Source organism: Carettochelys insculpta, chromosome 2, assembly GCF_033958435.1.
Source record: "Carettochelys insculpta isolate YL-2023 chromosome 2, ASM3395843v1, whole genome shotgun sequence".
Taxonomy (NCBI): domain Eukaryota; kingdom Metazoa; phylum Chordata; order Testudines; family Carettochelyidae; genus Carettochelys; species Carettochelys insculpta.
The window spans coordinates 95612715-95640681 of NC_134138.1; the positions used below are offsets into that span (position 1 = coordinate 95612715).

The 27967-nt window shown below is 39.5% G+C and overlaps 1 protein-coding gene across 10 annotated transcripts in view; it reads left to right on the forward strand.

Annotated features, from left to right (window-relative positions):
* PTPRM (protein tyrosine phosphatase receptor type M) overlaps positions 1-27967 on the forward strand; it is a 743228-nt gene that overhangs the window by 226411 nt on the left and 488850 nt on the right. For all 10 annotated transcript variants that reach the window (XM_074987422.1, XM_074987431.1, XM_074987423.1 and 7 more), the window contains one exon: positions 19194-19465. In XM_074987422.1, coding sequence (XP_074843523.1) covers positions 19194-19465 — 272 coding nt within the window. The remainder of the gene's footprint in view (positions 1-19193; positions 19466-27967) is intronic.

Here is a 27967-nt window from a genome sequence, read left to right on the forward strand (position 1 = left end):
AAAAGATGAGGGGATGAGTTACACTTCATTCTGCCTGACCTCTACTATAGTAATTGTATCAGCCAGTCCACACACTGAAGTGATAATGAAGTAGAAGTAATAAAGATTTATTTAAAAAAAAAAAAAACCCTTACATTTTTCTGTGAACAAATGAGTATAAAATATTGAAGCTGTGTTTTACCTCCTCCATGATAAATCTTATGTGGAAAAAAAAGTTGAGCGGAGGGTGGGGTGGGGGAGGGCGACTAATTACATTTAACTGTGACAGACAGGTAGCCTTGCTAGTCTGTATTCCAACAAAACAAAACAGCAGAAATGTAGCACTCTGAAGATTAACAAAATGGTTTATTCGGTGATGAATTTTCATGGGACAGACCCACTTGATCTGATGAAGTGGGTATGTCCCACGAAAGCTCATCACCGAATAAATCATTTTGTTAATCTTCAGAGTGCTACATTTCTGCTGTTTTGTTTCATTACATTTAATTGTTTAGTGTTGAGTGAAGGCTGTGCTACTGCTGAAATTATAATATAATGTTAAAACTTTGATGCAAAATTTTAAGTTCCTCAGTATCGTAAGATAATAGAAACTTTAAAACTTGTTATATGATGTCATTCTCTAAACTATTAAAGCTGGGAAACAAGGAATTTGTACATATTACTAGTGTTAAAGAAGCTGTGCCACACAGTAACAAAGCAAAAATTACAGGAGAAAATTAAAAACTGTGATGATGTCCTATGTTCAGTAGATTAAAACAGCTGTGTATTAGATGCTGACAAAACAAGGAAGTAAGGTGAGATGACAAAGGAAAAACACTTAATGAGGCTTTGTTAAAACCAAGTACTTACTCTTCTCTTGTTTGAATTTGTTTTCCTGTTTCAAGTCCCTGTTTTGGAAACAAGCAAAATGTGTGAAGCATGCTGAGTGGTTATTGAATTATGAAAAATAAAAGAGGCTGACAATTATTCACACAGAATTTTCATTTTCTTTTATTACTTGAATGTAGTCTGGTTTATTATGGCAGTTTTTCAAGTAACAACATAATACTTTTTAAAAAATTTGTCCTGTTCTTCATCAGCATTTTAATAAAGCTTATTTTAGAAGATATGAAAAGGCTATTAAAATATCAAGGGAAAAAACCCTACAGTGTTTAAGAAATTCCATTAAAATGATTTATATTTACAGGAAATGAAGGGAAGTATGGTAGAATTATGCTTTAAAGATCATATTTCACTCAAACTTAGTAGACTAAATTACAATCAAATGCAGTGAATATGAATCAGTTGGTAAACTGTTTTTAGTTCAATGTAAAAATACATAGCCATTATTTGATCAGTTAGTGGTGCATACAGTGCATTCTATTAAACTATTTTCTGCATTACTTATGTTTTTGTGGTTACCAGGATACAAGGCTAAGCTTAACAAGGTCTGCTTGTGCATAGCAATTTGTGTGTCATATTAAAGGGATCTAAGACCAAAGTTGTTGATTTGAAACAGCTGTTAATGAGTGCCAAGCAGGTGCTATTAAAGAAAATTTCTATTGAAAACTTGCTGCACTTCCATTGTTATGGTCAGCCTTGGTGAAATCCATTGCAAGAGGACAGATGACTTGGACCATATGCCAGAAAAAAGTTTCACAATGTTCATTTAATCCACTATTACTTCAAAAGAAGCTGACAGGTTAAGCAGTGACTTAATATTGAAACTCAAGTTGTGGTTTACATTTAATGAAGTTTGGAATTATCAAGTAACAGAAAGGTAAATGTTCGTCTGTGTCCTGACAAAACAAAAAAGCAGTCATGTAGCACTTTAAAGACTAATGAAATAATTTATTAGGTGATGAAATATTTGTTAGTCTTTAAAGTGCTGCATGACTGCTTTTTTGTTCTGTTGGAATTATCTATTTTCATAAAGCTGTGCCATGGCAGGAAACCTCTCACTCCACCTTTAAGATCACAGAGGCTACTAAGAGGAAAAATGCAAAGCCGATAGTTAGTTTGTTTGGAATCTCCTTGTCACTGTTAACCCACGCATATTTTAGAGGAAAAAAAAGTCAGTGCATTATCTATAGGATAGGAAAAGCTATTTAACCATCTTCCCCAATACCTAACTCTTTTTCTGTGGCCACACTAGCCCCTCCTTTCAGGAATGGGAATAAGGGGCTTTTGAAATCAGGGGGTCATCTTGAAAGTCCCCTCTCCCACCCCGGCTACAGGCTGTTTTGAAAGGCCCCCCTGGCTAAACAAATAGGAATAAGGGGATTTCAAAGTGTTCACTGTCCTTTCGAAAAGGACTCCGTGTAGACAAGCCGTGCATGATTGAAAGCAGCACTTTTGAAGTGCTGCGGCTGCCATTATGCTAGTGAGGCACTGCATATTCATGGCAGTGCCTCATTAGCATCCTTTGATTAGGTTAATTATCATTCCCCTTTCGAAGTTCTGGGGCTAGTGTAGACATAGCAGAAGTGTGGCTAGTGAGTGAATTAATCATGTCCAAATTAATGCACTAAATGTATTTTTCTCAGCAAGCTAGAACTATATAAAATAACATATAAAATAATATGATTGAGGAGTTGCACAGAAAAGCTAATATGTAATCCCATGATGTGGATATGTCCATATCATCATGCAAACTGGTCAAATGATTTAGATTTTTTAAAAATATTTGTGTAATTAAGGATGGGCCTAAATGGGTTGTCACTGAACTGAAAATTGAAATATAAGTATATTAGGTTAAGACTCTAAAGTAATCTTGCAGTGGCTGGGGAAAATGTTCCAGAAAGATTGCTTTGGATGAGAAGCCCATGTCTTATCAGTACTCAGATGGGTTGTGAAAGCCTGGGATGTTGCCACAATGGTGTAAAGTATTATGTGAATAAACATAGATAAAGTGACAATCTGGTCAGTATTGATTGGTATGGTTTAGGAAATGACATAATTGCTGTTAGATAAGAGTCTGTAAGTTTCATTCTATTGGAATGACTCAAGTTTCCAAGGGGAGCAGAGGTTTACAGGGCCTGTTTCTCTTATTTCTTTTTTGTGTTGATGTTTTTTGTAACTAGAGTTTTTAAAATTTAGGGATGACATTTCAGATTACTCTAGGGTCTGAAATAGTGCACACTGTGATAAAATACTCATTACATTTTTTTTCTCATTATATCCTGTACTTAGCCCCTGTCTGTTAGATATTTTAACCTCTATGCTGAACAACAGCTATACTTTTATCTTTTTACTTGCTGTGTTTTCTGGAAGATAGCACTGGAAATTGGGAGTCTGAGCTCTTGGCTTGACTCCCCGTTCCCCTTGTTGTTTTGCCTCTCCCCTATGAGATTACATGCATAAAAGCCCCCTAATACATGTGGATTTGCACTTCCTGGTACTTTGTCAGTTGCTTTTGTGATTAAAGGTATCGCTGCATTGAGAAAGATCTAAAGAAAGCCAGGCTTGGAGATACATTGTGTACATGCTTGGACACCAAAAGAAAATACAGCTGTGGTTACTCTTGCTTTGTGGTCTGTCGAGCAAGGCTAACTTGAGCTAACTGTTGCAGTGATTACTGGCCTGTTTGGCTCCTAAGGGCAGAATTTCCTAACCTTTGGGGTTTTGCAGAGAAACCACTGCGGGGTCACAATGGTGCCTCAGCCAGCCCCCATAGAGAGCATGGAGGGAGTACCACCCTGCTCCTTCATGCTTTCAGCTCTCCTCCAGTCCAAAGTGCAGCTGGCTCCCTGGCCCCAGGCTTGTCCCTGTCCCCAGCCTCGTTTGGGGCTCCATACCCAGCTGGGGGCCTGGCTGCTGCTCTGCTCCTGGCCTCGGCCACAACCTCGACTGCTGGCTCAGTCTCCACTCTTGGCTGGTGACAGAGGCTTGGAAGAAAGTGTGGGACCAGGAACAGAGCTACGGGTAGCTGTGGGCCTAGCTTCCATCTCCAGCTGTAGTTTTGCACCTGCCCCCTGGCTGCAGCTCTAGCCCCAGTGCTACTGCTGGCCACAAACCCACCCCTAGCTGCAGGCCCATTCTTAGCCTCCCCATACTCTGGCCATGCCCTTTCCCTCTCCCCTCCTCCAAACTGTGTCCCTGTTCATAGCCCTTGCTCAGGCATGTGTGTAGAGAGCGGACAGATGCAAGAGGAGTCAAAAGTTTGGGGGTCACAAAAGCAGGATCATTGTTTATTGGTATAGTTAAAGCAATCTAACTGCCCTAGTGTGGCTCAGTCAGCTATACTGTGGATGCAGTTATAGTGGTGTAAAAGAGTGTATCCCCATATAGCTTGATCCAATTGAATAAGTTACCACAATATGATAACTTTCATACCAGCATTAGCTCTACTGGGCTTGCTTTGCCTGTGTAACAATAGTGGTATGCTATGCTAACAGAGCACACCTACTATTGAGGCAGCTGTCCTGGCGAAGTTGTGCTTCCTAGTAACCCAGTAATACCAGCTTGCGCAAGTGAAGCAAGCTGTCCTGATAAAAGTAAGTCTTGCTCGTGTATGTGTAGCTGCACAAGGGACTGGTGTAGGCACAGCAGTGTTGGGCAGGGAGGATACCTCTTCAGTCCCCTCACCGGCATTGCTGTGCTTGTTGTAATCTACCATGTGAGTCTGGTCTGACTGCAGCCATGTGAGGGGCTGTACTGGCACAGTTATTTCAGTTTTAAAAAAATCAGTCCCCTAACTGAAATAGCTAACGTAGCTGTATGCGTATACGGTCTGTCTATAGACCAGTCCTAACTCTCGCTTGAAAGTGAGACTTCGGACCATCTATCCAGTCACAACTATTTCAGGTAGAGGTGTGTGTGTGTGTTTCCAGCCGAAATCACTATAACAGAATAACTGCTAGCACTGAGTCAGGTACTGAAATAAAGGTGCAGCTGATTCCCTTTTCTGTACCGGAATAGCTGTTCTTTTATAAAGCACCTTTTGGTGGGTATAACTGCATCCCAGCTGGTACCAAATCTGTTGTAACAACTTCAGCTGTTCCCCTAACTTGTTGTTTGTGCAAGTGATGGCTTCTCCAAAAACTGGAAGATGCCTATACGGGACCTCTTTTCAAGTGGGAAGACTGGTGCACAATAATCACCACACTGTCTTTGACAGGTAGAGGGCTTGAAATGAATGGTACGGTCACCATGTCGATCGGAAGTACTTGATTGTCTGCAGCCTTCATCTGCCTTCACAGCTGTTATATTATTCCTCAACAGTTTCACCTCCACCATGCAGTTATCCTCCATCTGCTTTGCCATTGAGGACTGGTTGGATCACACTTTGTCCAGAATCTTGCCCTTGACTGTTCTGACATGTGATCCTAATGGAGCACATAACTCAAACCAGCATTGCTTTTGGCGCCTTTGAAACATGCAAGCCTCTCCGCCACTACAAGGTGTTGATCCATGGAGAGGATGATCATCCATTAGTACCTCCGCTGGACTGGTCACGGTGTCTGGATGCCAGATCATCACCTTCCAAAACAGATCCTGTTCTCTCAGCTGAAAGAGGGGTATATAGGGTAGGAGGGCAACAAAAGGGTTATAAGGACTTGTTGAAGGATAACTTAAAGAAGTGCAATATTAACACTGACACTTGAGGGACATTTGCCCAGGATTGCTCAAAATGGAGAGAAGTTCTATACAACGGTTCCCTGCATTTGGAACTTGCCAAGCTGAGGAAGGAGAGACTGGCATCCAGTCATGGTCAACAGCCTCCTGCCATAACTGGAAACATCTGTGCTCACTGTAATAGAACTTGTTGTTCAAGGATAGGCCTTATCAGCCACCTGAGGCTCCACAACTCCCACAGAAGGTGATCATACTCGCTAATGAGTGATCGCCATCCTCATTGCCTCTGCAATTATGACTTTTTTGATAAACAATATAGAGAGCCCAGATCAGTGACAGGCATCATAATGCAGTGTAGACATGCATGCTGAAACTCAAGAACTCTGCATGACTAGAAACTTTCACTTTCATCATCAGAAGTTGTTCCAATAAAAAAAAAATCTCACCTATCTTACCTCTAGAATAATCCAGACTTTCTTATGCTTTGGTTATGAGTGGGGGGTGGTAGGGCTTAAAAATGAGGTTTTTGATGTATCAGGAAAAGGTTGTCATTTTGGTTCAAAGAGAAGAGTTAAGCACTATATTATAATCAGGAAACTAATGCTGATAATACCTATTATAAATCTACAGAGCATGTTTTCATTCCACCTCATTTTTTGATAGATGAAGGAGATTTCTTGTGGGTTATCTTTGTTGAAACTCCATAAAAAGAGGAGTAAATTACTTCTGAATTGGAATGGCCCCTGAGGCTAATATGCTTATAAAGTTACTGATATATCAAATAAGATTTTCAAAAGGCTTTGTATAGTTGCAGGATTTAGTGCCATAGGCAGTCATTGTGTTTTGTTCCTATATTACAAGCCAGTGACAAAACTGTCAGATATTGAGTGCTTGTGGAAGTGGAATTCGAAAAATGGATGTCATTTTAATGTGCTATGTGTGGCAAATACTAATCTGAGCAATGCCTTAGTAGTAGTTTATACACGTGACAGTCTGCGGTTTTCAGCAGTTGGGAAATTGGTAATTAGCCAAGTGACAGTAATCCTTCCATGGATACTATCAGCAGAAAGCATAATGACAGCCTGCTCCTGAATGAATGGTAACTTACTGCTGGGGTAGTTTGAATGCTTGAACAGTGTATATAGATAAAATCATTAGTCAAATATTAACCCAGCAACCCCAAGCTGAAAAAAAATTGAATTTCTATAAAAGTTGTAAAGCTCAGTTTTCCTGCCTCAAGAAGCTTTTTGTATTAACCTCTATGTTTAACAAGCCATTCTGGGAAGAGAGGAAAATAAAAATAGCACTTGACCTTATTCTTGAAGTTGTCCCCTTTTAATAGTGCCTTTTTTCCAGTTTCTAGGTTGTACCATCTTCTGAGAGAGAGTTTGCCTTGGGAGCTCACCTGGTACACGTTAAAAGCATTTTGTTTGATTTTCCTCCTGGGTGTATTGTTCAGTGAGCACTAAATTCCTTGCCTGGATGGTTTCTTATTTTTTTTAAAGGCATTGTTATGAAGGAACAATGTGTATGTGCAGCCATTTGGAGAGAATGTGAGATGATGTAACCTACAGTATTGCCAATGTGCAGCTGGTAGTCAGCTCTACAGTATTTACCTTTGAAACTTAGGTACCAGAGAGAAAACTGGCTAATACTATGAAAGCAAAATATATGCTGATTAGTAGGGGAATACCTTAGAAAAGATGGCAGTAAGGCTGTGTCTATGCTAGAGAGTTTTGTCAACAAAAATGGCATTTTGTTGACAACATCAATGGCGCATCCACATTCCCAAGGCACTCTGATGACGGTAAATCAACAGAACACAGCACTTTTGTCTACATCATTCTGCTGTTCCCCCATGAGGCAGAAGACCTCTGTCAACAGAGATCTGTTGACAAAAAGCCAGTCTGGACATTCTGGGGGGACCCTCTGTCAACAGACAGGGCTTCCGGGACATCGATCAGCTCTGTCTGCGGTGCTTCCAGTTGGCTGTTTTGTCGAGAGTGTGGCTAGGCAGTCTGGGCACACTTTGTCAGCAGAGTGGATCGCTCTTGCAATCCACTTGGCAGTTTGGGTGCAATCTGTCGCAGAAGTTTTGTTGGAAGATATTTTCAGACAAAGACTTCTGTCAACAAATCCCTGGAATCTAAACATAGCCTAATTGTGTATTATGTGTGGTCTGTAAGCCACAAGTCCCTTGAAAGTGTAAATGTGGACTGAGAGCAGTATTCCCTCCAATTTTTTCCATCCAAGGACAGAATAAAATTTATGTGAACCAGGGCATTTGCAGATGTGCACCACCTATACAAATGCATGCTGCCAGCTATGGGTAGCTGTGGGTACTCTGCTAATCCACTGGGTGGAACCTGAATCTCTCCTGGCCTGAGAAGCCACACTTGTGACCTGGCTGCACCTGGACCAGACTTAACTGATGATAAAGTCCAATTGAGTTGTTAGTGTAAAGGAAAGAAAGTTGAAAGCAGAAGGGAGCTGTAGGCAGAGAGTCAGCAATCATTCCAAGAGGAGGAAGCCTAGCAGGGAGAGTTAGCCCTGGGGCCCATGTTTGACTAGTGAAGGTAAGCGGCCAAGAGAGAGGAAGGAGTGGAGTGGTAGTGGAGTAGGCTGCAGGGCATAATCGCCAATAAAAGGGATATAGATTGAGTTTGTTTTTAGTTGGGGGTTTGTTGAGATATTCCACAGGAGGTTCCTGAGTGTTCTGGCCATGAGAGAAAGATGAGCTAATGGCCTGAGACTGAGTAAGGAAGAAGCCGAGGGTGACAGAAGCAAAGAGTTGAGGTGGTGGACCAGAGAGACCATTATCTAGTCATTAGATGGGGAGAGATCGATTGTATCGCATTTAGCCATGAGGAGGCAATCTAGCTTTGAGTCTACCCCTTCACACAAGTCTTTGCCAGAAAGATTTGCAGTCTAGTTTATGCTTCACGTGGCCTTCTCCTTGGATTAGGGTTGCAAGGTGTCCAGTTTCTGACCAGAACATTCTCTTCAAAAGGGACCTTGGTGGCAGGCCATTCAAAGTCTGGATGCCACAGGGCTCGCAGGCTCCATGCCACTCCTAGGATGTGGCCAGCATGTCCCTCCAGCTCAGAAGAACGGGGTGGCTGGGGTGACTTGTGCGAAGGGACCCTGTTTCCTCCCTGCATCCCAAGTATCAGATCCACAGCTCCCATTTAGCAGTGGAAGCTATGAGGTGGCACCTGTAGGCAGAAACATCTGGTCACATCTCTGCCTAGGAGCTGTGGGAGGGGGAGAATTGGTCACCCCTTTCCATGAGCCACCTGAAGTAAGCACTACCTGGAGCCTGCACAGCCTCCCTCACTCCCAACCCTCTGCCCCAGCCCAGAGCTCCATCCCATGTCCCTCTTGGTCTCAGCCTGACCTGCATCCCAAACCAGTCATCCCGGACCCCATCCCAGAGCCCACACCCACAGTCAGAGCCATCAGCCTCCTGCACCCCAAACACCTGCGTCAGCCGAGACCCCCTCCTGCAACATAAAATCGTCATTTCTGACCCCGCTTCGGAGCCAGCGCCTGGAGCCTAGGGTTCCTACCGCCCAAAACTGCTGTCTCACTATGGAGCTGCCATCCATACACTGAATCCCTTCATCCACCCCTAGTACCCCCCCCCGCACCCCAAACCTCTCATCCCTGGCCCAGCCCTGGAGCCTGTATCCCCAGTTGGAGCCCTTGCCTTCTCCCATGTCCCAGCCCAATGAAAATAAGTTAGTGAATGAGGATGCAGGAAAAGGAGTAACCAAAGGGGGAGTGAGTGGGCGTGGCAACAGTGTTTGGTTTTGTGTGATTTAGAAAGTTGGCAGCCTGCTTTGGATTTTCAGGTGGCATCCGTAACTTGAAGGTTTTTAAATCTAAGCTGGAGCAGGAGTTTGGAGGTTTCATCTCCTTTGGCCCTCACCATACCTGTGACCTTCTCCCCTTTTACCTAGATTTTTGTGTGTTCTACATTGGGACTATCCTTGAAAAGCATTTGGAAGCTTCAGCTGTTCCTGGGCTGTCATGAACAAATAAGAGTAGTGCTTCATAATAAGAGGAGCCCTGCATATCTGCAGAATCCACTTTGTATCTACAGGTACCGCATCTGTTGGTATGGAAGTCTGTAGCTCTTTTGGACTTCTCATGGTCCTGGGAGATAGCGCAAGACATCTTTACATTACAAATGCCCTTCCAGGTTCAGAATATATCTTAGGTTCACGTCTCCAGACTTATGAGTCTCTTCACTTGCTAGCCTTTCCTGTCTCTCTTCTTTCTCGCTTCTTTTAATTTCTCTTCTACTTAGATCTTCATAGTCTCGTTTTTCAGTTATTAATTCTCACAGAAAAGTTTTATTAATTGCAGATCATTAACCTTAAATTGTGAGCTCTTTAGAGAAGATGCTGTATTTTTGTTTGTATAGAGTCTAATGCATAATGCCTAGGTTACGTCTACACTATAGTGATCTTTTTAAAGAAGTTCTTCTGGAAGATCTCTTCCAAAAATATTCTTTCAAAAGCACATGTCCACACACGCAAAGCAGATTAAAAATCAATTCACCCTTTCAATAGAGAGTGTCTACACAGCCCCTGCTCTGTTGAAAGACAGGGCTGTGGATCCATAAGGAATGCTCTTTTGAAAAAAGGGCCCCTGGGGTGTGTACACTTCTTTTTCTCGGAAAGAATCTTTTGGAAAAAGGCTCTCGTCCTCACCTGGGTGAGGAAGAGGGCCAGCAGAAAAAGTGCTGCATTCTTTCAATTTCAAATCGAAAGCACATTTTGTATGTAGATGCTCCATGGGTTCTTTCAAAAAAAAGTTCAAAAGAACTTACTAGTGTAGACTAAGGACTAGGATATGTCTTCATGGCAGCCTTATTCTGAAATAAACTATTCTGAAAAAAGTCAGGGATAGGGGTCTGCCAACGAAGGGGTTTTTTTTTTTTTTTTTTTTTGCCAGCAGAACCTCATCTACACTGCTTGCTTTCTGCTGGCAGCAGCCTCTGCCAGCAGGGTGCTCTTGTGTGACTATGCAAATTAGTTATGCAAATATGGAAATGAGCATTCATTTGCATTTGAGTGCTCATTTGCATCAAGCTGTTAGCACTGCAGCTCAGTGTAGCCCTAGACTAAATATTTACATTGCTTGATTCTGAAGAATTAAAAAAATAAAAAAGAGGGTAAAAGTAATAATTGTATCATAGGAAGCACTGACAACGTGCATAGCCTTGGAGAAGTAAGGGAGGTACATGAAGAAAACAAATTAAAGGCTATTAAGGTAAGTGGTGACATTCTTTAAATGTATTGTAGGACTGAAGAAAAGAGAACCATTAGATTAGGATGGTAGTAAAGAATTATTCGTTACTTAAAATTGTCTGCAGCTGTACATGGTGGTTTCTCATTTGTATTTGATCAAAATGTTGACAATGCATTTTGTGGAAGATGTCTGCAAACTATTGAGGATAAAATGGAGGGGGAGTGAGATTACTGAAGGCAGTAAACAATGATTTAGTTTAAAATCAAGATAAAACAAAGGGTTGTGATGGATTGTTTCTGTGATCGTATATATGATTCAAGATAAAATAGCTGACCTGTTAATTATTTGGGAATAGATTTAATACTTGAAACATTGAAGGATAATTTTGGAAGCTATTGAGATAATCTCAGTTTTGTAGGCTTGATAATTAGTGGTTAAAAATCTGATAGTGTTTGTGTTTTGCAGGATGATCTTGATAGAGTAGGTGTATGTGAACTGATGAATTATACCAGGACGCATCTTTAGTAGAGATTCACCAATTTATACCAGAGGGGCAGCCATGTTAGTCTGTAGCTCCACAAAATGCAAGCAGTCCTATAGCACCTTAGAGACTAATAATTTTATGTATTAGTTGATGAGCTTTTGTGGGTAAGAACCCACTACAGGTCACCACCTAATAAATAAAACTGTCAATCTTTAGGTGCTTTGTGTTTTGCCAATTTATACCAGCTGTAGAAAAAAGAACTATAGTAGATTTAACAGTGGAAAATGAGTAGAAATGATGTTCAAGCTAAATATGATTTAAATAGCATTGAATTAGTTAATACTTGTATTTCATAGTGTGAGAAGGAGAGGGAGTTAAAACATTCAATAATTGATTACACACAGCAAATTTTATTTTAGTTTTACGTTAAGGTAGAAGTGTGTGTGTGAGAGAGAGAGAGACTGACTTTAAGTGGCAGCTACATCTTCTTCAGTTACTCTCACCCAGCATTTTGGGCCTCTGCTTTGCTGCCGCCAGCCCCATGTTCATTTAAAAAAGCTCTATTCTCTTGTAATGAGAATCTTTATTTGAAATGCATCCATAAGAAATGTATGTGTTCTAGAGCAGTGTTTGCTTTCCGGAACAGTATATTGCAGTGAATTGGAAACCAAACAAAATCTAATCTAAGTCCACGTCTCTGACTTCTCTGCAATGCCATCAAGATGTCAGGCGATTTAATTAAAGGCAATAATGAATAATTTTTATTAGATGTAAAGCTGTGTATTTAATCAAATGAAAGAATTTTATTCATGTAATAAGGTAACTCAGCTTTAATAACAGCTTACTCACCAGCTGGATCTAGACATTTCATAAAGTTTTAGATGAATTTCATATATAAAAAGTACTCGAAGAATAGAACTGTTTCTCTGTTGTATTTAGCGTGGTTATTTTAAGTCTCAAGAGTCAAAACCATCATTCTATCATGCATGAACAAATGATATCCTGGTATTTTAGTTGTATTGTCATATCAGAAAAATTACTTTTCCAGGACAGATAACATGTACTGTCCTGGTCCAGAGAAAAAACTCATGATAAAATCTAGAACCTTGTGCAGGAGCCCTAAAAAAGCAACAAAGCCAAATTCTCTGCTTAGTGGATATTTTTTTCTTGTGTGAAAAAATTATACTGCATTCGGTTTCCTTGGGTTTGACAGTCCAGGTATGAAACCTGTCATTCAACAAGTTGATGTGACACTGTGAGAATTTGCAGAAGTGACTAAAATATCTCTTGTGCAATTCCCTGCCTTTTTCTAGGCAAGAATATTACTATTCCAGTTGTCAGATTATTGGGCAAAAGCAAGACCCGTTCACTGTTCTTGGGCCACTTCAATTTTTGGATACATGTTTTTATGTAAGAAACTCAAGCAAAGTGACTGTAAATATCATTTATTTCACTATCCATTCCAAATAGTAAAAATTACAGGTCTTTGTTTCCTTTTGGTAAATCCCTCCCCTAAAACTCCTATTGATGATGATGCAAATAGCAGGGATGTTTTGTGTCTAGAATAGATGCCTTTATTTGCTTTTTCTGTTCTCTTTCACCTTTTTTGGAAGTGATTGTTTAGTGTTTCACATGAAAAGCATCAAACTTTTTCAGAGCTGAATGAAGTACAATCTTCTTGCTGAATTACTACTGAAGCATATGCATATTTGGCAAACAATTGTTAAACCACTGATCTGTTTTCTTCTGTTGTTCAGTACATCCAGCAGTTAATTTATTTAGACTCAGTGGTCAAAAAGTTGAGATGGATAGCAAATAAATGGGTGACAATATGTACTGCTAGATAAAAGCCATCTGTTTTTCACAGATGTTGAATTCAGTGCAGGAGTAATTTGTGTTCAGTACCTCTCAAAACCATGCCACTTTTATTTACATATAGGTGCCTAAATATGGTTTAAGGTGTCTCATAGAAGAAAGTTGCACTGAAATTTTTTTGTCTGAGATTACCATAATAAACCACTTACACACGAACGTTCTAGGTAGGCTAGTAATTTATTGTAGACCAAGCACTTCTACAGATGTTGACACATTGGCAATGTTTTTCTAATAAAATGCACATTATATATATTTTTTTCTTTTCCTAACCCAATCAATTTTATTTTTCCATAAGATGATCTCTTCTTCATAATGCGTGTCTCTGGCTGGATGATACTGATGAGCAGTCATATTAATGCAGTGCTTTTTCAAATTGCAATTCCTGTATACTGTACAATATATGATAAACCTTTCTGTAGATCTGAAATGCTATCTTTCTGCCTTATTTTTCATTCCTTGTAGCTGAGAAAGTCAAGACTGTTTTACTTCTGCAGTCAAAATAGTGTGTTTATACACTAATTTATCCACATGTATAATATTTATTTAACCATCTGGCAGAGCAATATTTTAGCAATCAGTGGAACAGATGAGAAGAGTAAAAGTTGATGGGTGGGGGGAGAGAGAGAGAGAGAGAGAGAGAAAATTTCTACATGGCTTAACTTCGAAGATAAGTATCTGACAAAGCAGGCCTTGCCCACAAAAGCTTATATTCCAAATTATCTGTTAGCCTATAAGGTGCCACAGGACTTCTTGTTGTTTTTGAAGAGACATTGATTAGATTTTGAAAAGCTCCATAGAAAATGTTCTAATGGGTTCAGTTGGCATTTATCTTCCTTGTATGTACTTTTTTTTTTATAAAAACATATTTAATGTTTTCTGTCCAAAGCTGATACCTTGCCAGCTTATGATTTTCTTTTGAGGTACAACATTTAATTTCACATACTTAAGGACCAAGCGCAGATGTGGTGTCTGTGGTTGTTCTTGCATTCATTTCATTGCAGTTGCTTCTGTTTATCTCTGATTTTTAATCTGCCCTGTGTCATTTTGCAATCATTGAAGGTGATCTTTTTTGTATCGGAGGAAGAAAAATTATTAACCCTGTACAATATCAATTAACCCTGTACAATATCAATAATTCATACATTAAGTGGATAAATTCTGGCTAACTGGCAGATCTCAAAAAGTAGTTGGCAATTGTTAATAATTAGAGATATTTGGGGTTAAGGTGAGGAAGGTGGTTGTTCAGGAACTGGTATAAGGCCCAATGGTATTCAACATTTTCTTAATGATCTGGAAGTAAAATCACTGCTCATAATATTGGTGGATGACACAAAGATTGGGATAATAAATAAAGATGCTTGATTGCTTGCTAAGCTAGGCCTATGCAAATAAAACATATTAATACTACCAAATGCAGAATGACACATCTAGGAACAAGGGCACTATTTATGGTAATAAGCGAGCCGTTCCAAGTCCCAATTTAGACCCATTCTGATGGCATCAAATTTACATATGAATTACAACCTCACAATTTCACATTGCAGCTTGTGTGTGTTTTTCTTCTGCTTGAGGATGGCAACTTTCAAGTCTGTAACTATGTGTTCAGGGAGCTTAAAATGTTCTCACCCTGGTTTGTGGATGTTACCATCTTGAACATTTATTCTGATTTGTGTCCATTTATTCTGTTGCATAGAAACAGTCCAGTTTGTCCAATGTATGGCAGGAATTGCATAGCTGGCACATGATGGCATATATCACATTAGTAGATGGGCAAGTGGATGATGGCATCAACCTTTGATGGTATGGCTGTTTGTTTAGGTCCTATGATGGTGTCACGAGGGTAGATATGTGGACAGTGTTGGCAACAGGATTTGTTGCAGGGATTGGTTTCTGAGTTAACATTTCTGTTGTGGGGTTTTGGTGGTGAGTGTGTTTCAGGCTGGGGGCTGTTTGTCAGAGACTATGCCTCCTCTCCCAAGGTCAAGGGAGAGCAAGGAATTATCACCTAGGATAGGTTTTATGTCCTTGATGATGGAAAGGTTTGTTTCTTGTTCTTTTCCTTTTTTTCAACTTCAGTCTCAAAACACCTTTTTCAATGTGTGTTGATAGTGTATTTCTTTCCTTAGTCTGCAGATATAGTTTTACAAGGCGTGACTAGGTGAGTTGCATGGATTGAAATGTGAACAATATGATTCTAATGTATTCATAGAGGAGTTTCATGATTTTTAATAGTTGAGTATAAAAAGGTACCCTGTAACAAACATGCTTGAATGAGCTTTTGAAATAATTTTTTAAGAAAATGAGAATTATGTTTAACTGACATTGCAAATTTTAGGGCAATGTTCCCCAGTTTTTTAACGAAGCCCATAAATGTTTTAAACATTATTTTGCCAGTTAAAAGAAATTATAAACGTGTATTGAAAAGTCTAATATTTGGAATAAACACAAATACAAGTTGAGCTTCATACTGTGAGTACTGGATTCCAGTTGAATGAAAATTAATCACTAGAGCATAAGGTAACAAAACTTCCCTTCCCCTCTGTTTTTCAGCCACAATCTAACATACACAGATTTCACATTTAGATATTTTGTTTTCATAACTGATCATTCATGGGGAGAAGCACTTTTTATTGGTAACTTTTCCCTTTGATGTTGTCAACATGGAGAATGTGTTATCAAAAATTAATCAGGCCTGTTTCTGTAGGTACATATGTACTTGTAATTCATTAAGTTGAGCATACCAGCCAGTCAACAAAGAGCAGGAGCTGAAATCAGAATACTTGTGCGTACTGTGTTGTTCCATGTATAAAAAAGCAAACAACTTAGAAACTCATAACATTAAACAAATCATGGAACAGAAATGTAAAAATGGTTGAGCACTAACAAGTGGCGAAGGATGTGCTTTTTGTATGTGAATGAGGACAGAAGGTTGTTCTCTTGTGTTCTGCTGTGCAGAAAGCCAAGTCCCTAAGAATTGTGCTTCCTGAACCGAGGTACTAAAGATATTTGTATTCCCAGTGAAAGGATGTGTGTACAGTAAACCCTCAAGATACATGCAATCAAGTTGCGCTATCTAGGGTTAACAGAATTGCTGCCCCTGACAGGACTGGGAAACTGCTCCTGTCAGGGGCAGCAGCCTGACTCTTGCTACCCCTGACAGGATAGGTTTCCCAGTCCCAGAATGGCCGTGAGCTGGGAACCAGGTGGCAGCCTGGCTCCTGGCACACCTCCAACTGCAGAGCTGGGAAACTGCCCTGGTTAGTTTCCTGGCTCTAAGGAGTGGAGGGGAACCAGGCTGCCCCTGGTTCCTGGCTCCCCTCCACTGGCTGGAGCTAGGAAATGCACCAATGCTGCTGCCCAGGTCAGTTTTCCCTCTCTGCAGGCAGAGGGGAGCTGGGACCCTGGGGTCCTGCGAGTGGCAAACAGTGGGGAGATGTGAACCAGGCTGCCCCCTGGTTCCTGGCTCCTTGCCACTCTGGGAGCCGGGAAACTGGCCAGCCCTGCTGAGCTGGTCAGTTTCCCACCTCCTGCGAGTCCAGGGGAGCTGGGAACCAGGGGGCAGCCTGGTTCCTGTCTACCCTTGACTTGCAGGAAAATTTGAGTTACGTTGGCATTGCAGAAATGCAACCCCCGTATAATTAGAGGGTTTTGCTTCATGCAACAAATACTACAGCAGCACAGTCATTGCTGCATCCCTGAGTGATGTAGCTTGGTTGACCTTAGTTTCCATCTTAGACCTGGCCTTATTAGTGAAGGATTGGTACTTTGGTGCTATTCCATTGCATACCAGCTGACCGAGAGAGGGAACTCATGTTATTGCTCCAGAAAGTAAAATAATCATTGCCCCCTCAGTAAGCCCAGATGTATTGCTCCTCTGTTCAGGGCAGGCACATTCCTTCCTGTTATTGCATCTAATTTGGGGCTGCTCTCTTTCCCCGACCATAGATGTGCATCCACCCTGCTGCATGATTGATTATTAAGGTCACAGTATAGCCTAAATATAGCTAGCTATTTGGATGTGAACGTGAAAGGAATTGAATATAATGAAAATCTGTAAATCACAAAACAAATGGATCTTTTTGATGGAAAAGTACCAGGATTATTTTTTCTCTGCCAAATCAAAAACAAATGAAGAAACTTCTCCATGGATATATGAATAGTTAATATTCAGAGTTTTGGGGAATTTAAATTTTAAACTAATTTGAAATAATAGTATGGACCAAATTTTTGCTCACTTTGCTCAAGTAATTCCAATGACTTCCATTCAGGTTGACGAAGCAGAGAGGCTTTGACTCAATGTGTAAAAGTATTTACGATTACATGACATATTATCTAATAGTTTATAAGGAGTCAATAATACATGATCTGTTCATATCCCTTATTACTATATGATCTTGTACTTTTTATCCGTTTTGGAAGGTGCATTATTTTTTGTCTTGGATTAAAATGGTTTCAGGGTATTTTCTTGTTGAATGCTTTCACACAACTAGGAAATCATGTTCTTTAATTAGTATACCTGTGTAAGACACAAAGAACTTGGGTGAAATTTCTAAGAGTACCAACATCCCATCTTCAGCAAATTACTAAAGGAGTCTATTTATCATAAAAAAGTAATGGAAAGTAGGCTCCTAAATTTCTAAAATTGTTTTTAGAGCTGGGACTTCAGCTCCTGATTTACTTAAGCAAAATGAATCTTAACCTTAACCATAGTTGACAGACATTTATACATCAGAGATTCAATGACATTCATTTTCATGTTTGGAGGAAACATACGGAACTTAAATTATCTTAATTGTTCTTCAGTCTGTTTGTCCTCTACTCAGATCACACATTCAATCATATATGAAATCCATCCTTGGAACAATATCCTGGTTATTGGTAGACAAGCACCCACATAGGGGTTAAGTTTTGATTTTATTCAGAAATACTAATTTCTTGAAAACCATTTTTATCATTCTAATGAAATAGCTGTACAGCTGTTACAACTGTTGTTTACTTATCAGTAAACAGATCCCTTTCTTCACATTGTTACATAAATGGAACAAGTTCGTAGCTATTGTTGAAATGAAGAATCTTTGTTCAGGCTGATTAAGTTCATATAATGCTGTTTTAATCACTTGAGGAGTACAATCCTTATGCTTTACTGATCTATTACTTGTTTGTTTCTTACTTAAAAATTCAAAACCAAACCACTTTATTAAAGTTTAATTAGGATGTCAGATGTTTTCTTTTCACCCATCTTGACTGGCCAGTGTGTCACCTTGATGAAAGTCAAATGTCATGTCACGTATGTGGCAGTGCGGTTTGGTGGTGAGAGCAGAGCCTGGGATTCAGATCTGTGGGTTCGAGCATGCATGTAGAATTCACCTTCACTTCAATGGGAGTCATTTGGACACAAAAGATAGACTGATTAGAACAGTGGATTTTACGCCTAAATTCTGTTCAGTCATCCTGTGGCGTTACACAAGGTGTGTAGATTTTCTGTGCCACTACATGTAAAATTAGGAAGATAGAAAGTGTACTTCAGATCCTTGAAGAGAAGGTATCGTATACACCAGGGGTCAGCAACCTTCGGCACAGGTGCCAATAGGGGTGCACAAGCCAATTTTCATCGGCTCGCAAAGCGGGAGCTCAGCCAGGGCCCTCTTCCCCCATGTGGCTGGGAGCTTGCTCAAAGCCATACTGCCTGGGGATTAACAAAAGACCAGCTACTGCTGCCAAACGCCACCTAAACAGTAAAGCTCTGTATCTTTATTTATTTATTAATAGAGCTCTTGTAAATAGGACTATTAGTGACTTTATAAAATATCACCAGCACTGGGCCAGTACACAGAGTTCAGAAGGTCAAATTTTAGCATTTTACCTCAGAAAGATTGCCAACCCCTGCTATAAACACAAAGTTCTCTTATTGGAAATAAAGCAGAATTGTTTTTCCCCCCAATCATATTTAAATAGGGTATAATGATGGTAGTAATGAGAGATGAAACTGTGACTGAGACGTTGGCTGTTTATTTTGTAGGATCTTTCATGTTGGTGAACACCTCTGGGAGGTTTTCTGGACAAAGAGCTCATCTCCTGCTACCTCACCTAAAAGAAAATGACACACATTGTATTGATTTCCACTACTCTGTTTCAAGCAAGAGTGGGTCCAGTCCTGGTTCTCTGAATGTTTATGTGAAGGTCAATAATGGTCCACTTGGTAACCCCATCTGGAACACCTCTGGAGCAGCTACTGGCACTTGGAACAGAGCAGAACTGGCAATTAGCACCTTTTGGCCTAATTTCTATCAGGTATGTTTTATTTTTTGTAAAATGTTTCTCATTTTGAACAAATTGAAGCTGTAATTTCCAACTTGTTCTTTTGTCATCAGAAAGACTGAGTACAGGCTAAGATGGCATGATTAGTGAGTCAAATCTAATGTATGTTAAGTTGGTCAGTTGTTTGAATTGATCCTTTTTGCAGTTTATGCCAAATATATATTTGCCTATTTAAATATTTATGAGCAAAGAAATGGGGGGAAATCCTGACCCTATTGCAGGAGGTGGAGAAGGATGATTTGCAATTGGTTTTGATAGCCCAGGATTTCATCCATTATTTCTGTACATCAGGAACATTAGAATTTAGTAACAGAAGATTTTACAGTATTAGGCTTGTTTTATTTGCTTCTTATTAGTAACACTCAATTTTGGCTCTAGAACCAGATGTGTCTGAGTCTACAGGCCTCAACATCAATTTCAATTTCAGTTTGCAAGAATGCTTGTGAGATTAGCATACTTCTGATCAGAGCCTAACGATGAAGTAGTAGGATCTTAACCAGGACTGTTTCTTAAGATGCTACCCCATGTAGAAAAGTTTACCAAGTTTACTACAAGCTCACTCATGTATACCTCAGACTCCAAAAGAATTTGTGATGGGAAGAGAGACTTTGATAAACTTCTATTTCTGATAAAATGTGTCTGCACAATTAGGAGGAGGCTAAAAGCCAAGTTGCTAGAGATACAGGAAAACTGAGAAGATATTCATATGCTCGCTCTCCATATATAATCTGCATCAAATTTCAGATAATATATTAGAGCTAATTGCAGTTTGACAAATCAAGACACTTGCAAGTAACCTTTTCCACTCCACTGGGACTAGTTTAATGGTAGCCTATGGAGCAAACTCTCTTGATAACTGTGATCTGGCTCTTCATGTTTAGTCACAGTCTCAGAGGAAGATCCTCTGTTTCTGTAAATTGGTGTTACTCCATTGACCTGAATGGAGTTACTCTGATTTACACCAGCTAAGGCTCCCTGTCTCTGGTTCCCAGCAACTGCTCCATCTCCAATGTCTTTGTCTCAGTGATCTGTGACATAATCTTCTCAACTTCCTCATCACAGTTAGTCTCCACAGGTGTTTCTATACTTTTTAGTATCACTGGCCTTAAAGTTTTCCCTTTAATGAACTCCTTCACCATTTGTCTTTTGTCACAGAATCCCTGGGAGTGGGTTTCTCACGTACCATCCAAAACTTGTCTTTCCCAGGCACCACCATATACTGCTGCACCTAAATCTATTACTCCTCGAAAGGTGTCAGCTGTTTTGTCTTTGCTCCACACACTAGAAAGATTAGGGATGTGAAAAACAGAAGAGCATGCACTGGTGTTGCAAAAGTAATGACGAAAGCCCATTACTTGGCAAGTGTATGAATAAATATATTAGACAAAATCATCCTGCATTGATATAGAAATGGATTAGCTAATGTAACAGTACTTTTTGTTTTTTGTTTTTGTAAGTAAAGTGGTATCTGCCTACATGATAGTGCTACATAACTGCATTCCAGTAATGGGGCCCCGACAGGTTACCAACCAATACATCAACATGCAGATAGATTATGTTTGAAAAGGAGAAGTATTTGTACAATGCAAATCTCTTAAAAGCATCTTCAGTCTATTTTCCTGGTGATTCATGGAAATATAGGCAAGTAACACCTACTAGTGATAACTGAATAAAAGCAAGGCTGATTATTATGGAGTAAATCCAATTCCAGTAAAACATTGTCAGTAATAAATAAATACTAAAGTGGTTTTATCCTACATGTTATTAACATAAAGAGAGACATAGCATTTAAAAGATTTAATAATTAGTATTATTTCATACAGGTTAAACCTCTCTAGTCCAGCACCTTTGGGACCTGACTGTTGCTGAACAAGAGAATTTGCTGGACCATGGGAGGTCAATCTTGTCCAGCAGCATTACCAACACTTCCACTGCTTACTGGGCTCTTAGAAGACATTAAGGGGTAAATTATAGCTAAAGAACAGCATAGAAGTGCCAGGACTGGTGGCTGCAAACAAACTTTATGAGATCACAGGAAAGTTGGCCGCACACATAAGTGGCCGTCGAGCTAACTAAAATCATACCAGATTATGGATGTTTCTGCTTGATAATGTGCTGTATTAGAGAGGTTCCACCTGTATTAACATTTTGTTATTCATTTTATCGGCACCTTTTTGTGTGAGGTTTCCATTAAGAAATGATTCTTTACTATGCTCAGAATCTGTACTTTAAATCATTTTCATCCAGTATACGTTTTCTTAGTACAAGGTAATTTGTGCAGATTTCACCTTCCATGGCAAACTACTATACTAGATATATAGATCACACTGATAACATGCATGTAACAAACCTGAATGTAGGTTAGTTACTTTTCATTTGAACTTAAATTGTCAAGTGTTCTGATAATTAGAATATATTTAACTCCTAATTTAATTCTTGTTCTAATTGCTACTACGTAAAATTTACACTTAGAGCCACCAGTGAGGAAGCATTGTGTGTTCATCAGAAGTTCAACAGAAAAAAAAATCTAATTTCTTCTTGTATATAGGACGTGTTTCATCTTTAGCTTGCTCCTGTTGATTCCAGTTGGATATGTGTTTGCCGTGCGTATAGTTGTCAGAAAGTTTTTCCCATAGCAGCGCCCATCAGGTTGGCTGTTGAGCTGCTGGAGTATTAGGTCCCTGGTACTCAATATATGAGCTTGCCAACTCAGCCCCTCTTCAATTCCTTCTTCTTTCTAGTGATGGCCATTGGAACTATGATGGCTTGCTTTTGCAGGTACTCTCCTTGTTCTCTTAGTTTGTCTGGGCTGTTAACCATTGAAGTTTAATAATGTTGTAGTTTATATTTAAATTAGTATTTTAAGAGTGGGAGTTCGTTCCCCCACCCTCTCTAGTCTCCTTTGGCACTTGGGGCATGCCTCAATCTCAAGATTTCCTGCCCTGGAAATCTTGTTACAAGTTCATGCCAATGGGCAACCCACACAACTCTTTTTTCTCAAGTTTCTGGGGGAGGTGTATTAGACTGAACAGTGCAAGATTTGCAAAGCAGCTTGTCCGCCAGACATTCAGCATAGCTTTTCATGAGCAACTGATAGTGTTTTAACCAGTTGCTTCCTGACTGATAAAACAGCAAAATAATTTCCAAAGAAACAAAGGACTGTCATGTTTGGTGCAGCTTGCTGTGCTAGAATGTTGTCTCATTTTAACTCATGTATTATCTTCAGGTGTTGTCTCACCTGTGATGAAATGCAGAGTTGAGAGTCTACAGTGAACATGTTTACATTCTTTAGACCAGGCAGCTTATCAAGAGGAAATTTGTGAAAACCATGTACAGCTTTTTTTTCATCAGAAATAGACTGAAGAAGTCACAGTCTGCTTCGTGGTTTTTAAAACAAGGTTGATAAAGATTCAGAAATAGTTAGGAATGGTATAAAAATACAGTCTAAGAAGGGAGCTAGTAGGGTGGCACAAGCCTCATAGAAAGCATAGAAGAGTTGCTGAGGATGTAATCCATGCAGAGAAAGCAATACCTGTCCTTGGATGTATAAATAAAATTTCCCTATATTTACAAATTCTGATCTCAGTTACACTATTGTAAATATGAAATAACTCCACAGAAGTCTGTGAAAATTGCCACCAGGTGAACTGACATCAGAATCTGACCTGTTGTGTTTAAATCTTGTCATCTGATGAAGGTAATTCATCATCCAATGCACACACATAACTCTGTGGAGTGCGTGGTGCTCCTTCACAAAATGATACCACAGAATTGCAAAAGGAGCTTGCAGATGAGCCAATAAGAGCTGTGCTTTTGTTCACACATTCCTTTTTGACCTTTAAAAGGGGTGTTGTGTGTTGGGGGGAGGGGCAGTTAGCAAAAGTCATTTGCAGAGCTGGAAGAAAATTCCTTTATCTTGAATTATCCTGCTTGGCTGCGTGAATGCTTTGGGGTTTCTTTCAGAAAAAAGAATATTTTCAGAATCCACCCCTTTAAAAAAAATGTGGACAAGCCTAGGGTATGTAGAGACACTAACAGTTACTTATATACCTTACCAGACCCTTGGTAATCTGTTTGCATAAGTATAATCACGCTGAGCCTATGGCTGTGATCTTAAAAAATTGGTTTTTCACTCTAGTACACATGGACAATCAGCATGTTTACTTGTGTAAGTAGAGTATATATTGTGTAAGACTCAGTGTCGCTTGGGAGCAATACAGTTGTTCGCAAATTTTATACTTTTATAAATGTGTGTGTGTGTGTGTGTGTGTGTGTGTGTGTGTTAGGGTCAAATTCTCTGCTGGTGTAAATGCACACAATGGAGCTGTTACAATTTTGGCTTTTGGCCCATAATCTTCCTTCATTGATCAGAGTATAAGGAGATGCTAGTTACTGATGCCCGTGCCAATATTATTTTAGGACACTGGGAACAGATGAAAATTATACTGCAAGAGGGCTTTGCAGCTTTTTGTAGCACGTGTCATGGCCTTGAGTAAAGTGAAAGGCATGTCAGTGGTGCCTTTTCAGCTGAGGTATGTGACTGTGGGTTGTGGTATCTCCTTTCACTGCGGTGACATGCATATTATATGTCAAAAAAGACTAAGTCCTGTTGTTTAAGATGGCAGCAGTCTGGCCATTGTCTTCGAGGGGAGCATGATCTAGGTCAACATATTTCAACTAATACTACCACTGACTGAAACATAATGCCTGTGTGACAGTAACTGCTGTCTGACATTTGCTTTTTCATTATGCACAATGGAACCTTTTTTGGTATGCTATTTGGGAGTACAGTAGAGTATTTTAGATCACTCTGGAATCTTTGGTCTGTTGTTTTGCCTTAACTATCCCAATCTTGTAATTTCTAGCTATAATATTGCTAGAGAGGATTTTGTTTGTTTATTTAATGTTCAGAACCTCACAATTTTTTTTCTTTTGCATTCATATTGGAACAGTCAAGAACTTTGCTCCAGCTTTTCATATGGGTACGGCACATTGTAGTGTTTGGAATATATCCGCCTGTCTTTCTCACCATTCCCCTAAAATGCCAGTGCAAATGAAAACAGTTTCAGTGTCAGTGGAAAACAAATAAAAAAAAAATTTGAAAACTGAAAAATAATTATGCTGTGGTGCATGAATAGGAGATGTATTTTGGATGCCTTTTGTTTCCATTCTTTATGGACTAGTTTGCCTGGTCAGACTGCATTTCCCGTAATACATCATGGTGTCTCTGCTCATTGAGATAATATGGTACATGGCGGCATTACTTCCTGGGAAATATAATCTGTCTGGGATACTCACCCCACCGTGCAAGCATGTCAGACGTGGCCCGTGGGCCACATGCAGCCCAATCAAATACTTGTACACTCACAGGCAGATCCAGCTCCAGGCACCCAGCGGGGACCAGGAGAACCCTGGCAGCCCTGGGAAGTGGAGTCCTGCCAGCAGCTCCAGCCCCAGGGACTTTGGGTACAATAATTTTGCACATCAAATTTTATGAACTATTACTAAAATTATAAAACAATGAAATTTATATTAGGTGTTAAATTCTCAATTAAAATTATTGTAGTATATTCAAATAAGACCTGAAAAATATTATAATATATACCTAAATCATAGTCTATAATAATAATGACAAGTTTCTCATAGAAGTACATTTTCTTTGGTGTCCCTGAAAGTAATCAGTTTTTGTTTGTTCAGCCTCAGCAGGCTGTGAGTTTAAAATGCCTGCTGTAGCGGATACTTAAAGCATGAGACTAACAAACCAGAACTGTCATGAGGCAGTGCAGCAGCTTTTCCAAAAACAAATATTTTGGGGTTTGTAGTTTAGTTTTCTGTGAAAATTTTGATTTTGTAAGGAAAATCACATGTTTAAAAATGTAGTTAAAAACCCCAGTTTTGCATCAATAAACATTTTTATTGGTCTGTTTTCAAGCAAAAGCCCCTATTCGTCATTTATTTCCATTTTGTGTATTTACAGTTTCCTCCAGTACTTACCTGGAGCTCATCTAGAACTCTACATCTTAAAGAGCTAGGTATGGAGTAAATTCTTCTGTTCAAACACTGATACCTCACATCTTTTTTTCCCCAGACAGCTGGACCAGAACATAGAGCTCTGAACCATATTGTTATAACTGGCTTCTGTGCCTGACTCTGCTGGATGAACTTGGGCCACTCAGCTTACTTTTCTATGCCTTCCTTGTCCCATTTGTAAAAGGAGGACATAATTACCTCCTTTGCTAAAGCATGTTGAGATCTTTGAGTGCAAAATGTGCTATAAATGAGTGGGATGCTACTACTATTTGCATTGTTTTCTTCAAAAGATTTCTTGAAGGGTAGTTTTATTAGTGGTGGAACTAATTTTGTGTGTGTGTGTGCATGCGTGCGTCTCCTTGAAACTTTGAATGGGCTTGCACAGGAGAGTGTAGTAAATGGTAGAGGCGTATACAAACTTGAACAACTCCACTTTAACAAACGGAGTTGCATGAGGTATAAGTGAGGGCAGAATTTGGCCTTAGTTTAGAAATAGATATTAAAGGTCACTAGCTGTAACAGAAGAATGAATATCGTGTCATGGAAGAATTGCTTCATGGAATTTTAAACTGCCATTCTTTCCTTTTTGGCTGGTAAGGTTTTGTTGTTGTTTGGATCTGTGAGAAGAAGTCAGAAGGAAAGGTAAATATTTCACTTAGGACAGAGAGAGACTGGTCCTGAGAGAAGAGGTCAGGATGTTACTCATCTGCATAAAGACGATGCATCCCTCCATGAGACCCTCCTCAAAAGGGGACAAATAGCAGAAGCATCAAGGGAACAATATAGCAAAGGAACAGTTACAGAGTTAGGAGCTGGCTAAGTCAAGAAATCCCAAGGATGACAGGATTTCAAGAAGAGGAGAGTGATCAACGGTGTCAAAGAAAGTTTATAAAGGATGAGGATGGAATAAAAGCCCTTTTTCTCCAGGAAGAGTTCATTTGGGACCTTGGTGGGAGTTGTGTAGTGGAGGAAACAAATGTCACATTTGCAGAATGGGAGTCCTAAAGGAAAAATTGTATGAGAGAAGTTTAAGGCTGTTGTTCATTCGAATAGTATAGAGATAAAGAACAGAAAGGTGGAGTGAAACTCCAAGTGGTAGTTGGGACTAACGCCAAATCTTTTTTAAAGACGGGACAAACCAATTCAAGCGTCTGTTGTCAGAACATAGAATGATAAAGAATATGGTCAATCACCTTCAAATTTTGTTATAAATTCATGACCATTGATTGTATAGTATTTGTTCAGCTGCAGAAAGCCCATTACTTTGTTTTAATATTATGTTAGCTTCATGTTGTCATTGTGATTTATTGCATTCTGTACTGGACTCTTGTCATTTTAACCATCTTAGCAAAAGAACATGTTACATGCATACCTTTGTGCAACTTCCCCAAGGTCAAATATAGAGTATACTTGAGAAATGTCTTCCAAACTTTTTTGTATTCTTGAGTGCATTAGAGAAAAACAATTAGAGACAAGTTTTCAAAGCTAAAAGTGGTATTAAAAAATAGCAGGATTTCAGCATGCATCTCCCATGCATTACTTTGAAAATGTAGCTGTTAATGCCTCTGGCATAATAACTTTCCTGTTCTGCATAAACAGTCTTAGGTTGTTCAAAGCAAGGGCTGCCAAAGTTTGGAGATGTTTACTTCTGAATGCGCTTAATTCATCTGACAGGAGCGGTCCATTTGTCTTGTGACCTATTTAGAGCCATCAAGCAAACTGTGGCCAATGGATCTGCTTTATTTAACAAAGTACAGTAGGTGGAAGATTAAGGGCATATCTAATGCACTCATGAAAATAGCCATGCATTTGTCTGATACAGTTCACTGCAGAAATGCAGCTATACCACATAATCACTGCTTATTAAATATAATTAAGTTTGCACTGTAAAAGGCGAAAAAAGGAAAATTAATCCGACTGTTTCATAGATCCTGTAGCTTTTGGAGTCTCTTCAGTGTGTTCTTGAACCCAGTAGGCCATACCGTTGTGAAAATGGGATTTGTGACCTGGTCCTAAATTATTTCAAAGGTACATGATACCGTATCTGCAAAAGCATTCTTGGCTTTTTGTTGTGAGTACACAACATGATGGCACTCACTCGTTGCAAATTATGATCATCCTCCATGGAAGCTGTGGATCCTGAGGTGGCTGATAAGGCCTGTCCTTGAACCACAAGTTCTATTACAGTGAGGACAGATGTTTCCAGGTATGGCAGAAGGCTGTTGACCATGATCAGAAGCCAGTCTCTCTTTCCTCCTTGTGCTGCTTGCCCTCCTCAGCTGGTCAGAAGAGCTTTTTGTACTCAACATGTTCTATAAATAAATGCTTAGTGGCTTATACTTCCATAATATGTGAGACATTATTTTCACTGTGTAATTATATGTTACGATTCTATGTCCCATAGTGTGTATATATACACTATTGTAAATTTAGATGAACTTTTCT